The sequence below is a fragment of the Spermophilus citellus genome (genome assembly GCF_964194105.1).
Source record: "Spermophilus citellus genome assembly, chromosome: 7".
Classification (NCBI taxonomy): domain Eukaryota; kingdom Metazoa; phylum Chordata; class Mammalia; order Rodentia; family Sciuridae; genus Spermophilus; species Spermophilus citellus.
In genome coordinates, this window is record NC_138188.1 from 164,810,028 (window position 1) to 164,822,456 (window position 12,429).

The window sequence follows — 12,429 nt, forward strand, 5'->3', positions numbered from 1 at the left end:
CCGATGAAGCACACAAGAGTCTTTATTGCAAGCTCGAGCCTGGACTCACAACCGTTCCCGATGCAGCGGTACCAGCGAGTGAGTGCCGGCCCTTAGTCAGTGAGGATTTATAGGTTTTGGGGGGGATACTTTATGTGTCACAGCATCACACAGCAAATCATTGCACACTGCGGGAAAGTCAAACACAACTCTTACATGGATCAGCACCTTCACTGGCGGGAACAAGTTGGATGGGCGGTGGGTCAGTTCACATGGTGGATACCTTTGAACTGATTGGTTTAGGCTGGAGGGGTTGCAAGAGTGTGTGCTAAACTGCAGGGTGGCCTGATCACGTGGCCAATCACAAACCCCTGGGGGCCCTGGCATTTCAGGTGTCTCCCGTGTCACCTGGTGGGTGGTTGCTGTGGCCTGGGGCATTCTTTTGGTCTTTCCAGGAACTTGCCTTTGCTGAGTCAAGGACCTCTGGTGCGGACAAATGACTCGGCAGGTAGCTGTGTGCCTAGGAACGGGTTTTCCAAGGACAGGGCCCCCCCCCTCCTTGGACAGGCCCTGCTCTGAGGTACAGGCTGGTCTTCAAAACGGAGTCCCCCGAGTTCCGCGGTTTGGCTCTCTCCTGCCCCTCACGGCTCTCAGCTCTCTCTCCCCGTCTCTGCAGGAGACTGATGAGTGCGCTCCATTTGGTCCCTCTGACGCTCTTTGTTCTGTGGGTTTGCAGGTCTGTGGTGGTGCCTCACTCCTCTGAGGCCGCACAGCCTCCTGCATGGTGACCCACACAGGCTCCTTCTCTGGCCTGCTGTGTGGTCCTGCACCGTCTTCTGAGTGTTAAAATCCTGCTCCAGGGCTGGGCCAGGCTCCGGGGTCCAGCACTGCCCAGCACCGTGGGGCCAGGGGCCCCTCCTCAGCCCCACTGAGAGATACATGAGTAAAGGCACCGTGTCCAGCTACTCCTGAGAAGTGGATATCTGTTTAAAACCCACAGACTGTTTTTGTTTGGGTGGTCAGTTTTTAAGGGCACTCAGTGATATGGGGACGCTCTCCCAGGCCTGTCCTGTAGCTGCCGTTTCCAGAGCCCACCTCCTCCACCTGGAGCTGGTCTCCCTGGCTGCCCTTTCCTCTGGCCAGACACACACTCTTCGGCCTTCCTGTGGTGGGTACTTCTGAGGGTGGGTGGCCCCCGCTGTGTCTGGAGGGTCTCACTCTGACATGTGCTTGGCTGCGACTTTGGATGCCACCTTTTAATCTTCTTTCGGGCCCTCACAAGATGCTGCTCCTATCGTCCTGTTTGTGTTGTTTTCTGGAAGGAATCTGCTCTCACCTGCTGGCGGCACACTGTGACCCAGCTCCTCGGGAGGCTGAGGCAGGAGGATTGCAGGTCCAGCCTGGGCAACTCGGCAGGACGCTGTCTCAACATACAGACTACGGGGCTGGGGAGGCAGCTCACTGCGAGCACCTGGGTTCAGTGCCCGGTAGTGCAGAGAGAGAGGACGGAGGGGAGGAGGCGGCGGTCTCCTGGCCACGTCCACTCTGTGCTGTGCGGAGTGGTTTTCTGCGGTGCTCTTTCTCCTCTGTTCCATCTTGTGCTGCTGGGGATGGAGCCGCGGCCGCAGCCCGTTTTCTTATTTGGAGGCAGGGCTTGCAAGTGGGAAGGCACTCGCCGAGAGCCGCGTCTCCTCTTCCACTGGGTGTTGTGCCTGGGGACCGGTGTGGCCTGGCGCCTGGCCTCTGGGCGCAGGGGCACACGGGGTGGGCTCACCGAGGAGGACTCAGCCAGCTCTCTTGGCAGCACCTGAGTTAACCATGAGTGGCTCCTACCCCACCCCCCCGCAGGCTGCAAGGTTCCAGCCCTGTTGGCCCACGTGGGCTGAGGCTCCGTGGCAGGCAGCTGTGGCTCGGGCGACTGGTGGCCTGTGGCCCGTGCCCTGTCACCGACCAGTGTGCCCCCAGGGTCTGCTGCAGGTTCTTGGCTCACTGCCGGCCTGGGCCCAGAGCGCGGTGGCAGTGGAGGTGTGGGTGCCCCTGTGACAGATGCCTGGTCCACACACGTCCCTCTGCAGATGGCACTCTGCTGGCGCTGCCCTGTGACTGTGTGTGAGCAGCCAGCTGCCCCAGACGTCCCCTGCTGTCCCCGGACGTGCTCCCAGGCTCATGTCACTCTCTGTGACTGCTTCGTTCCAGGCATCAGCAACGCAGAGGCGCGGCAGCCGGGCAAGGCGCCCAACTTCAGCGTCAACTGGACGGTCGGTGACAGCGCCCTGGAGGTCATCAACGCCACCACGGGGAAGGACGAGCTGGGCCGCCCCTCGCGCCTGTGTAAGCACGCGTTGTACTCTCGCTGGATGCGTGTGCACGGCAAGGTACTGAGGTGCCCTCCCCGCACTGCGCGCTCGCCCCGCCGCCGTCTGGGTCCCCGTCCTCAGGGTCGTCCCCACGCACTTCCCGGCAGGGCCGCCTGGAGCCCTCTCTGTTCCTTCCCGTCGCGTTGAGCGGGGAAGTGGGTCCTCGGCTCCCAGGCTCACAGCTGCTTCAGAGGTCTGGCCCCGGGCTGCCGTGGGAGGGCGTCGCTGGCTCGTCCCCACTGTGACAAAACACCTGAGACACATCAGCTTGAAGACACAGTTCATTGCACCCCAGGGTCTCAGGGTCTGCTTCGGCCCGTGACAAGGCACATCATGGAGGGGAGCACAGGGCAGAACTGAGGTACTCACCTCAGGGCAGCTGGGAGCAGGGACAGAGCAGAAGTGCCAAGTGCCACCGTCCCCTCACACACCAAGTGCACACCCAGGGACCTCACCCCTCCCGTAGTTCCCGCCTGTCCAGGCCGCTCCACCTCCCCCTGCGGCGGGGCTGTGGGAGACACCCCAGACCTAAACCCTCATGTCCTGCCTCAGGCTCCACCCGCACGGTCCCCAGGTCTCGACTCTCCCAGCTCTGCCACAGAGCCCAGGACCGAAGTGGTGAGCCTGCGGCGTCGAGCAGAAAGCCACCTGTCCTCGTGCAGTGGTGGGCCAGGCGCAGGCAGACATGCCTGTCCAGGGGGAGGAGGGCGGGCGGCACAGGGAGGCATCCGGCCAGGCAGGACCGACCCTAGCCAGGCCCACCCCGCGTCCTGTAGAGGGCCTGTGGTGACAGGCGAGCTCCCGGGGCACGGGAGGCCTGCCCCAGCCTGGCCACGGGTGGCCTCTCCCGGGCGGCTCTGCTCTCTGCCTGCAGCTGTGCTTGGCAGACGCTGCCCATCCCTGGCCTCTCTGATGTCCAGGCCTCCCCTGCAGCCTCAGCTCAGCCTGACACGCCACATGCCGCCTGGCCGCCCGGCTGGCCTTCCACCTCTCGTGCAGCCCCTCCATGCCCGCAGAACCAGCGTCACCAGGGGACCCCAGGGTCTGGCAGGCGAGAGCACTCACTGGGCCTTCTTGAACTCTGGCTGCAGTGACCTGATGCAGTGTCCCTGAACTCAGGGACATTAATCACAGAAAAATGGCTGAGTGGCCTTGTGTGAGCGGGCACCCGGGGCTGTCCCCCGATCCTAGGGTCCCTGGGGTCCCTGCACTGGTGAGGTACTTGGCTTCTTTTAAATGGCTGTAGTCTCTCTAGCAAAGGTACCGTCCCTGCCACCTTGAGACCTGCTCCTTTTGTGGCAAAGCTGCAAGTTTTAAGAATCTCTCTGCTCTGCTTTCGCTCCCAATTCCTACTGTGAATCTGACCACAAGTGTCCAGCAGCCCCATCCCACGGCCTGGCGGCTGTGCTGCCTCGGATCCCTCCACCACATACACTGGGTCCTCACTCAGAACCTCAGGGCATGACTTCGTAGCACGGTGGCCCTGGGTCCAGGCCCGCAGGGCCCCTCACCAGCAGCCCAGCCTGGCTCTCCAGTCCCCCAGTGCGCTGACTTCAGCCCCCAGCTGCCCTCAGGCTCTGCCCACCATGTTCTGGGTGCCTCAGCCCCGTCTCGCAGCTCTCCCAGGTCCCTCCTGCTGGCCGTCCCAAGGCAGCACACCTAGGGCAGAGCATGGCAGGGAGCCTGTTCACCTCATGGCGACCATGACAGGAGGGGCCGCAGGGAGGGCAGCGAGGAGCAGGTCCCGCCACCCCCTCTAGGCAGCCCCGGGACCCAGCTTCCTCCCTCGAGCCCACCGCCCTCAGCACCAGAGGCTGGGGACCAAGGCCTCGCCACGTGGCCTTTGGGGCCATCTCAGATCCAAGCCGTCCCACAAGGAACTCATGTTGGTGCTCAGTGCTGACCACGGGGATGGAGGGCCAGCCGCCGCCCCCTGTCCTCTCGGCTGCGCTGCCTGGATTCTGCTGAGCCCTCCGCCCAGAGCCCCACAGCTCTCCTCTGAGCCACAGGGCCCTGTTCCCAGGCTCAGCCCTGACGTGTGGCCAGTGACCCTTAGATTTCATTTCCATCAAGCCCGGAACTCTGAGATGGGGGCTCAGATAGAAATTGCCCCTTGGCACCCAGGACAGGCCTGTGCGCTGCAGCTCAGCCACCAGGGACCCCTGGCCCTGCAGGGCAGTGAGGTGTCCCTGTGGTCACCGACACCCAGCCCGGGAAACAGCTGGTCTGCCAGAAGCCTGGCCCCAGAACCCGGGGTGTGTAGTGGGCTTCCTGGTGGGGACGCTGCGGAGCCCTGGCCTGTTTGCTGCAGGAGCTGTCCCCCTGGCTCCAGGGCTGTCCCCCCGGCCAGGGTGGTCCTGGTGCCTGGTGGTCAGAGCTCTGCGGGGGTGGTGTGTCAGTCCCGCGGGGCGCCTCTCATGCTCCCTTCTCCTCCGCAGGTGCCCCCCCACTTGCTGCGGACCAAGATCATCAAGCCCACCACCTACCACGAGTCCAAGCTGGCGGCTAAGGAGTACCAGGCCGCCAAGGCCCGCCTCTTCACCGCCTTCATCAAGGCAGGGCTGGGCGCCTGGGTGGAGAAGCCCACGGAGCAGGACCAGTTCTCCCTCACGCCCTGACCCGTGGGCCCAGCTCAGGGTGCAGGGCTGTCGGCCCCACACCATCCCCGAACCTCACGTCTGGACTGGGGCAGGCTCACACCCAGGCGAGGGCCCAGGGACACTGTGTCCTGCACCATCTCCAAACCTCACCTCTGAACTCGGGCAGGCACACACCCTGGTGAGGCACGGGCCAGGGACCACTGGCATCACGCACCCGACCAGGGCAGGTGTGGGGCTGTGGGGTGCCGAGCATCTCACGTCTGCACTGGGACAGGTGCCACTCATGTCCCCTCCTGAGTCATCCAGTGACTGCTTCCAACTCCAGTTTACGTTGGAGATCGAGTTCTACTGAGTAGGGCTTCCTGAGAGTAGGAACGTGGACACGGCTGCGTGTGAGATCCTTGAATAAATAATTTATTCAGAGCTAGGAATGTGGTTTATAAAACAAGAAGTGAGTATGTCAGGTCACTTTGATGCCACGTTATTTTAATTGCAAAACGTGGGGGGGGAGGGGGAGGGGGGGCCTGGAGTGGATCCCCGAGGGGCGCGCAGGCCTCCCTGGTGGGGCCTCGGTGCCCAGTCCTGCAGAATGTGACCCCAGCTGCCCCCCCGCTGCCTCTGGAAGCTTCCGTACTCCTGGGTGGGATCATGGGAGCCTTCCTCAGTTCACTCTGGGTCATCGAGATGCAGCATGTCCAGCGCCCTTTGCTGGCTGGTCATGTGGGTCTTGGAGCCTTTGTGGATGGAGGGGACCTGGGGCGGCTGTGCGAGAGGAGCCTGGGCCCCAGGCTCCCGGCCAGGCCCTTGCAGGGAGGGAGCCGCGTGCCCAGGTGGACTTGGCCATTGGCACTTCCGTCCCCCCTCCAGCCTCATCAGAGACACTCCTCCAGCTGACTGGCAGCCTGGGGCTGGTGGGCACCAGAGGCTGAGGTCGGGCAGCGCAGGGGCGAGTGCTGCCGGTCCCCGGGGTGCTGCGCAGGGAGCCTCTGGGCAGGAGCAGCCAGGGCCCACCTGGACCTGCACTCGGAGGCTGCACAGGTGCCTTGGAGCTCCAGGACTAGAGGGCAGGAGCCTGTCAGCTCCAGAGGGGCACCAGGGGGCCTTGGGGCCACGCCCAGGCACGAGGCCTGGGTGGCACTGGGCTGTCCACCTTGCTGTTGGTGCCCTGGGAGTAGGGAGCCAGAGAGCAGGGCGTGGCTGTAGTGACCAGGCTGAGAGCTGAGTGCGCTGCCTGGGGAGACGGCCAGTCTGCAGGGCTCACTGTCCGCGGCCCCGGTCCCCTGGGCTCGCTCCGCATGGCGGGAGGGCACAGCCAGGGGCAGTGGGCACAGACAGGCCCACCCCAGCCCCCACTGCTGGTCTCAGACCCCCTGCCACGCTGGGCAGTGCTGGGTCCCCCTTGCCCCCGCAGGAGCCAGAGTCTGGGGGCCGTGTCCTGGGGCCGTCCCCGTCTGCCAGAGGCATCGTCCTCGGGGGGACTGGAGGTGAACTTGTCTTTTGTGGTGGGCTTCTGGCCTTGGAGTCCAGCAGGAACATGTCCCACACGCAGTAACGCACCGTGGGGCTGGCTTCACGCTGCCCTCCGGGGGCAGTCCTACCTCGGTGGCCCTGGCCGTCCAGCCCTTGATCTGGACCTGCAGGCTCACAGGATCTGACACAATCAGGGACTTGATTTTTTGGGGAAAAAATCTTTGAGTTCTGACATTTTGACAGTGGGGGGTGGGGTCTCTTCTGCTTGTGAGTGACCCCTGGAGTGCTGTGCCACAGACACTGTCCCCCGGGATGCTCAGGGACGGCTCTGCCAGGCAGCTGGCTCAGCAGTGGGAGGGCGTGTGGGAGTCTCAGGTGGGCCACATGTTCTGTGTGGATGGCCCCAGAGGTGGGGCAGGGCTGGCCATTGGCCACCCCTGCCGTGGCCCCAGGCAGTAGTCTCCAGCCAGGGATGCCAAAGAATCGCAGCTCCGACTCAGGTCCCGATCGTCCATCATCCTTTCCTGTCTTGTGACCACACAGTGGCTTCACCTCAGTGTGTAAGCGGCGGCCCCAGCTGGGTCCCCAGGGCGTCACACCTGCCAGAGGTCGCTGCGGCCGTGAGGCCGTCCCCTGCAGCCCCGCGGGAGCAGCTCCGGGTGCGGGTGCTGGAGAGCGGCTGCCGGTGGGCTGTGCACGGGTGTGGGCAGTGGTCTCCACTCCTGAGGCACACACCAGAAACGCCAGCAGGAGAAGCAAAGTGAGGTCACTTTCTTGTCCCCAGGTCCAATCCCTCTGTATCAGTCCCAGAGTCCGCGTGGCCCGGGCAAAGGACCTGGGTTTGGGGTGCACCTGCGTCTCCCCTGGTGCCCAGGCCCGCGGAGGTGGAGGCTCTGCTCGAGGCTGGCGGGCTGCTTGGCCTGTCCACGCTGGCACTCTGGGGTCCTGTGATGCCGAGAAATGATGCGGTGGCTTCTGGCCTGCCAGGCGGCAGGTCTCGGTGGCGTGGGCCTGGTCTGCTGGATGTGAGGTGTGGTGGTGAGGTGACCCCTGGCCCCGCAGGCACCTGCTCCGCTGCTTGCTGTTGGAGGAGGGGGCGCCGCGGGCGTGGTCCCCACAAGCCGATGGCTGAGGCTCGGACGCCATGGGAGTGTGCTCCAGCAGGAGCTGTTGCCAGGGTGTGGCCCTCGTGTCCTCTGTGTGTGTCCTGTGTATGCCACACGTCCCCTGCATGAGCTTCCTCCCTCTGAGGCCGGCCGAGCTAAGCATGAGACGCTGTCCCACAGACAGAGGGTCTGAGATGTTCTCAATAAAAACGAGCTGTTTCCACAGACGGTGTGCTGGACTTTGTGCCTCTCCACCCTCCAGGCAGCAGGGCCGGCGCCCACCCCACCCAGGGCTACCCAGCCCCAGGTGGTCTCAGCCTCGGCCTCGGCCTCCACTCCACATGCAAGGGGGCCCCTCCTGGACCCCGCAGGGAGGGCTGAAACCCTGGGGTGGGGTGACGGCAGTGTGGCCAGTGGACGGGGGATCCCAGGGGCCGCTCACTCCCGGGCCACGAGGGAGCAGAGGTGGCCCAGTGCCCAACTGTGTCTCAGGCGGCAGTCTCCAGAGGACCTTGGTAATGACCTCAGTGGGAAATGGCTGCAAAGCCGCGTTCATAGAGAGCCCCTGGTCTCAACATGCACCCTGACCTCCCCTGGGAGCCTCCAGGGGGACGGAGTCTGGTGGTGGTCTGGGGGCTGGCAGGGGTCTTCCGCTGGCTGATATTTCCGTGGCTGAACGGGGAGGGCGTGGAGGAGGGTGGCACCCAGTGGCTGCAGCCCACAGCCCACAGCTGCCCGCTGTGCAGATGGGGACTGATGTGTGAGGAGACCCCACGGCCCCCAGCTGTCCAGGGGAGGCTTGGGAGCCAGTGCCAGCCCTGGGCCCTGGGCCCTCTAGCACGCCCTCTCCCAGGGTCAGCACTCACTGGGGGTGCGGCCTCTGGGTCCCTTCTTCACACTCAGATATCATATTTTCTGGGGAAGAACTGAAAACTCACCACTGCAAACATGAGCCTGGTGCCCAGTGCTGCTGGACGGCCTCCTGGCACACACCCTTCCTCTCCGGGCACCAGGGCCACTCGGCTCTGACACTTGACAGAATTAATGAAGGAAGGGCTGGGCTCAGCCACGGGGCTCAGGGCAGACCCCTCACCTTCCAGGCAGGAGGCCCGGTCCCATCCCCAGCGTCCCCAGAGGGGTTCCCGGGTCCCGTCCCCAGCGTCCCCAGAGGAGCTCCCGGGTCCCGTCCCCAGCGTCCCCAGAGGAGAGAGAAGGGCCAAGCAAGAGAAGGAGAGAGCAGGTGTGTTGGCGCACACTGCAGTCCCAGCTCCTCAGGGGGCTGAGGCAGGAGGATAGAGAGTTGGAGGCCAGCCTCAGCAGCTTAGTGAGGCCCTATCTCCAACAATAAAAAGGGCTGAGGGTGTGCCGCGGTGGTAGAGTGCCAGCACCCTCCCCACACCCACAAAAGATGAGGCTTTTTTAAAGATTTTTAACTTAGTGTCTAGCACCTGGGAGCAGTGAACAGCTGGACAAGTCTTTGGTCACTGTCGTCATTGAGCACGTCACCTAGACACTTGCCGCATCTTCCATCAAGTGGTTACAAAGCAAGAGAGACTCGCTTTGTGAAGTGGGCGGTTCGTCGTACTAGGGCTACGGGTTCAAGATCCTGACTTCATCGCCTCTCGATTTACCTTCCAAGACGTGTTCTGTGATTCATTCCTCGGTGCCTTTCTTTAATATCCCTGGAAGAGCACGCCAACACTTGGGTTTCCATCGAAAAAGTAGGTCAGACGATTTCTGGCAGAAAATGTCTAATTTGGTTCATCAGTTTGACAAGAAGGATCAGGTCACATGGAACACATTTGCCATAAATAGAATGAACTAAATCTGCAACTTCATGGTTCCAATGAAAGAGCATTTACCACAACGATGTGATGAAAGCATTTTGTCAAAAATGGCCCCACAGCTGGGCACGGTGGCCAAACCGCTGGCTCGGCATGGGTGCCCGAAGCAGCTCGGGGGCTGAGGCAGGAGGGTCGCGAGGTTAGAGCCAGTCTCAGCAACCGCGAGGCACTAAGCAACTTGGAGAGACCCTGTCTTTAGATAAAACACAACACAGGCTGGGGGTGGCTCAGGGGTGGGGTGCCCCTGAGTTCAATCCTGGGTACACTCCCCAAAAAGTGGCCAAAAAGCCAATTCAATGTCTCAGTGTTCCTGGGTCCCTGGGCTGTGTCAGGACTGACCAGGTGAGAAGGCCCTCCACATGGCAGCTGGTCCCCCTGGACGGCTGGGGAGGGGAGCCGGTCCTCCCACAGGCCACCTGGGCTCTGGCGCCTGCTTGCGAGGCCCTTGGGAAAGGCCTACACCGCGTTAGGGCCACTTCATTTCTGAGCACTGAGGCTGGGGGCTGCTATTGGAGGTTCAGAAGCGGTCCAGGGACATGCCACCATGCACCTCCTCTGTGCACTTCCAGCCACACGCCCTCCAAAGGGGCCTGAGAACAGCCCGGCCTCTCGTGCACAAGGACCCCGAGGTGAGCCTCGTCACATCAGCTTCCCTGTGTGACAGTGACGTCTGTCTGCAGTTACCCCTGCAGGTCCGGAGCCGCTGGGGCACCCACGGATGGCTCCACCCAGGGGCCCCTCGGTCACTGCATGTCTAGACCTTGATTCTGCAGAGCCTCTTACTGTAGAGAAGGAGGCCGGAGTGAGCGCCAGGCCCCAGAAGAGCCCAGGGTCAGAGAAGACCACTTCCGCAGGAGGCAGGAGGCAGAAGTGGAGGTGGAGAGGCCTGCGAATTCACTTGCTGGCTCTCAGGTGGCTCCCCACTGCCTGCCACTCACTGCTGAAGCTACGGATCCTCAGGTCCTAGGGGACCCGCAGCAGCCGAGGGCCCTGGGCGATGGAAATGGGGAAGGGGCACAGGGGTGGGTGCCAGGGACAGGGAGGGCATGCTGGGTGAGGAAAGGGTGAAGGGGAGGCAGGGGAGGGGTGCACGGGTGCTGGGCAGGAGGAGGGCGGAGACGAGGTTGAAGGGGCTCCGAGGTGGCCACTCAGAGAGACCAGAATCATCTTCCCTTTAGGGAGAGTCGCATGATAGATCCGCAGGTGAGGGCACCGTTCCCAAGACTCAGCGGTGAGGAGTACCAAAGCCTGGTCTCCTCTGTGCGCTCCCCTCTCCGCGCCTGGGCCTCGTGGTTCAGGGGGTGCTTTCCTCCGTGTCCGTCTGCAGACAGAGGTCACCCCAAGCCAGAGCCCAGGGGCATGCTCAGCCGACCCCGGCTGTGCCTAGGGCCAGCAGGGCTGCTGCTGTCCGCCAGCTGCTGGGCCCTTCCTGGGGCTGGTGGGCCAGGGCGACCATGCTGCTGTGCCCGGCAGCCGCCCGCCTGTCCCCCGGCCCCAGACTTGAAGAGTGCGTTTCCTCTGATGCTGGCCCAGCGTCCATCACCTGGAGAACGAGACGGAGCTCAGAGTTCATGAGCCACGTCAGAGGAGGGCGACCTCGAACCTCTGCCTTTGCCCAAATCTGCTGGCTCGGCATGGGTGCCCGCGCGTCCCGGGAGCTGGGGACTCCGTCCGGGCGGCGTGCGCCATGATTTACCGCACAGGATCACTTATGCTGGTCAGTACACGACCCTGGGCAGGAACATTTCCAAAACCACGCCGTTCGCGGGGTGCTCAGGTACCGTGAGCAGGAAGGCGGGTCCATTGCCTGCCAGACCCAGCACCAGCCCGCCAGCCCGTGTCCACTGTGGGCCTGCCGCATGCTCAGGGCTGTGCTCTCTGCCCCCACCTCCTTCCGCCTGGGGGCGCCATCCCAGGGCACTACCTGGTGGCGGTGCAGAGCTGACCTCTGGTGCCCAGCCCCAGGGCTGCAAGGACGCAGCCTGTGTCAGGACCAGTGTTGTGGCTGGGGCGCTGGCCCTCGTGACACCCTTCCAACCATGGAACGGCGGGGAACACGTGTGTGGGGGCTGGGGACCTGCCGAAGGCCCTCAGGTGGACCTGACTCCCTCCTGGTGCCGGATGGTGAGGCGGTGCCGGATGGTGAGGCGCAGCCGCACGGCGGCAGCTGGGCGGGACCACGTCCCAGGAACCTCTGGACGGCCTCACAGCAGAGGCCTTGGCCTCGGCCCCACCCCCAGCCCTCTGAGAGGCTGCAGGGCTCCAGGGCTGGGACAGTTGGGTGGGAGGGCGGGTCTGTCTAAAGGGACCCTTCCCTGGGTCCACCTCTCACAGGGAAGGACACGGTGGCAGGTCCTGTCAGGGGGTCAAGGGACACGGCAGATCCTGCTCCCACGTGCCTCTGGGCCTCTGTTGCTCTTCAAGCCGGGTCACTGGGGTCTCGGGTCAAGGGTGGGGTTGGACGGGCCAGGAAGCTCAGGGGGACTCTCCGTGCAGTCTGGACGGGTGGCCGCGTCCCTGAGCAGGGAGAAGGAGAGCGCCGCCTGCCCCCAGCGACAGCCGTCAGGGGCTGCAGGGAGACCTCGGCACAGAGGAGGGCAGCCCACAGCGCCCAGTGTGGCACATGAGGCCTGCACAGACGCTCTTAGCAGCGTCCAGCATGGGTGCCCACAGCCAGAGCACCCAGATGGCCAGCTGGTGCTTCCAGGCCCCGGGGCAGCGCTGGGTGCTGGGGAGCCAGGCAAGAAGTGGGTCCAGCACTCAGGGCCGGAGGAAGCAGCCCCTGAGAAGCCCGTCACCGTCACCGCGGTGCTGCTGAGGGCCAGCTGTGGGGACGCCCGGCGGGAGGTGAAGAGGAACAGGAGGTGACGAGGAGCAGGAGTGGCAGCCGTTGCTCCCCCAGTGCGGGCCCCACCTGGAGCACCCGTGGGAGGGGGTGGGCGCTCTGCGGGCCGCCTCTGCAAGGAGCAGGCCGCACCTCCGCCCGGCCTGCAGGGGACCACCTGCAGACGGAGTCCACTTCCTCAGTCACCTGGGAGGCGGCGAGGTAGTGTCAACGCTTCAGGCGCCTGTC

At 64.0% G+C, this 12,429-nt stretch overlaps 1 protein-coding gene and 1 long non-coding RNA gene across 2 annotated transcripts in view; one reads left to right on the forward strand and one right to left on the reverse strand.

Annotated features, from left to right (window-relative positions):
* The window catches only part of ADARB1 (adenosine deaminase RNA specific B1), a 107,669-nt gene extending 102,306 nt beyond the window's left edge, over positions 1-5,363 (forward strand). The window contains exons 10-11 of the mRNA XM_081301483.1: positions 2,183-2,354; positions 4,775-5,363. Coding sequence (XP_081157609.1) covers positions 2,183-2,354; positions 4,775-4,954 — 352 coding nt within the window. The 3' untranslated portion in view covers positions 4,955-5,363. The remainder of the gene's footprint in view (positions 1-2,182; positions 2,355-4,774) is intronic.
* The window catches only part of LOC308653105, a 430,906-nt gene that overhangs the window by 130,511 nt on the left and 287,966 nt on the right, over positions 1-12,429 (reverse strand). The gene's annotated exons all lie outside the window — the stretch shown is intronic.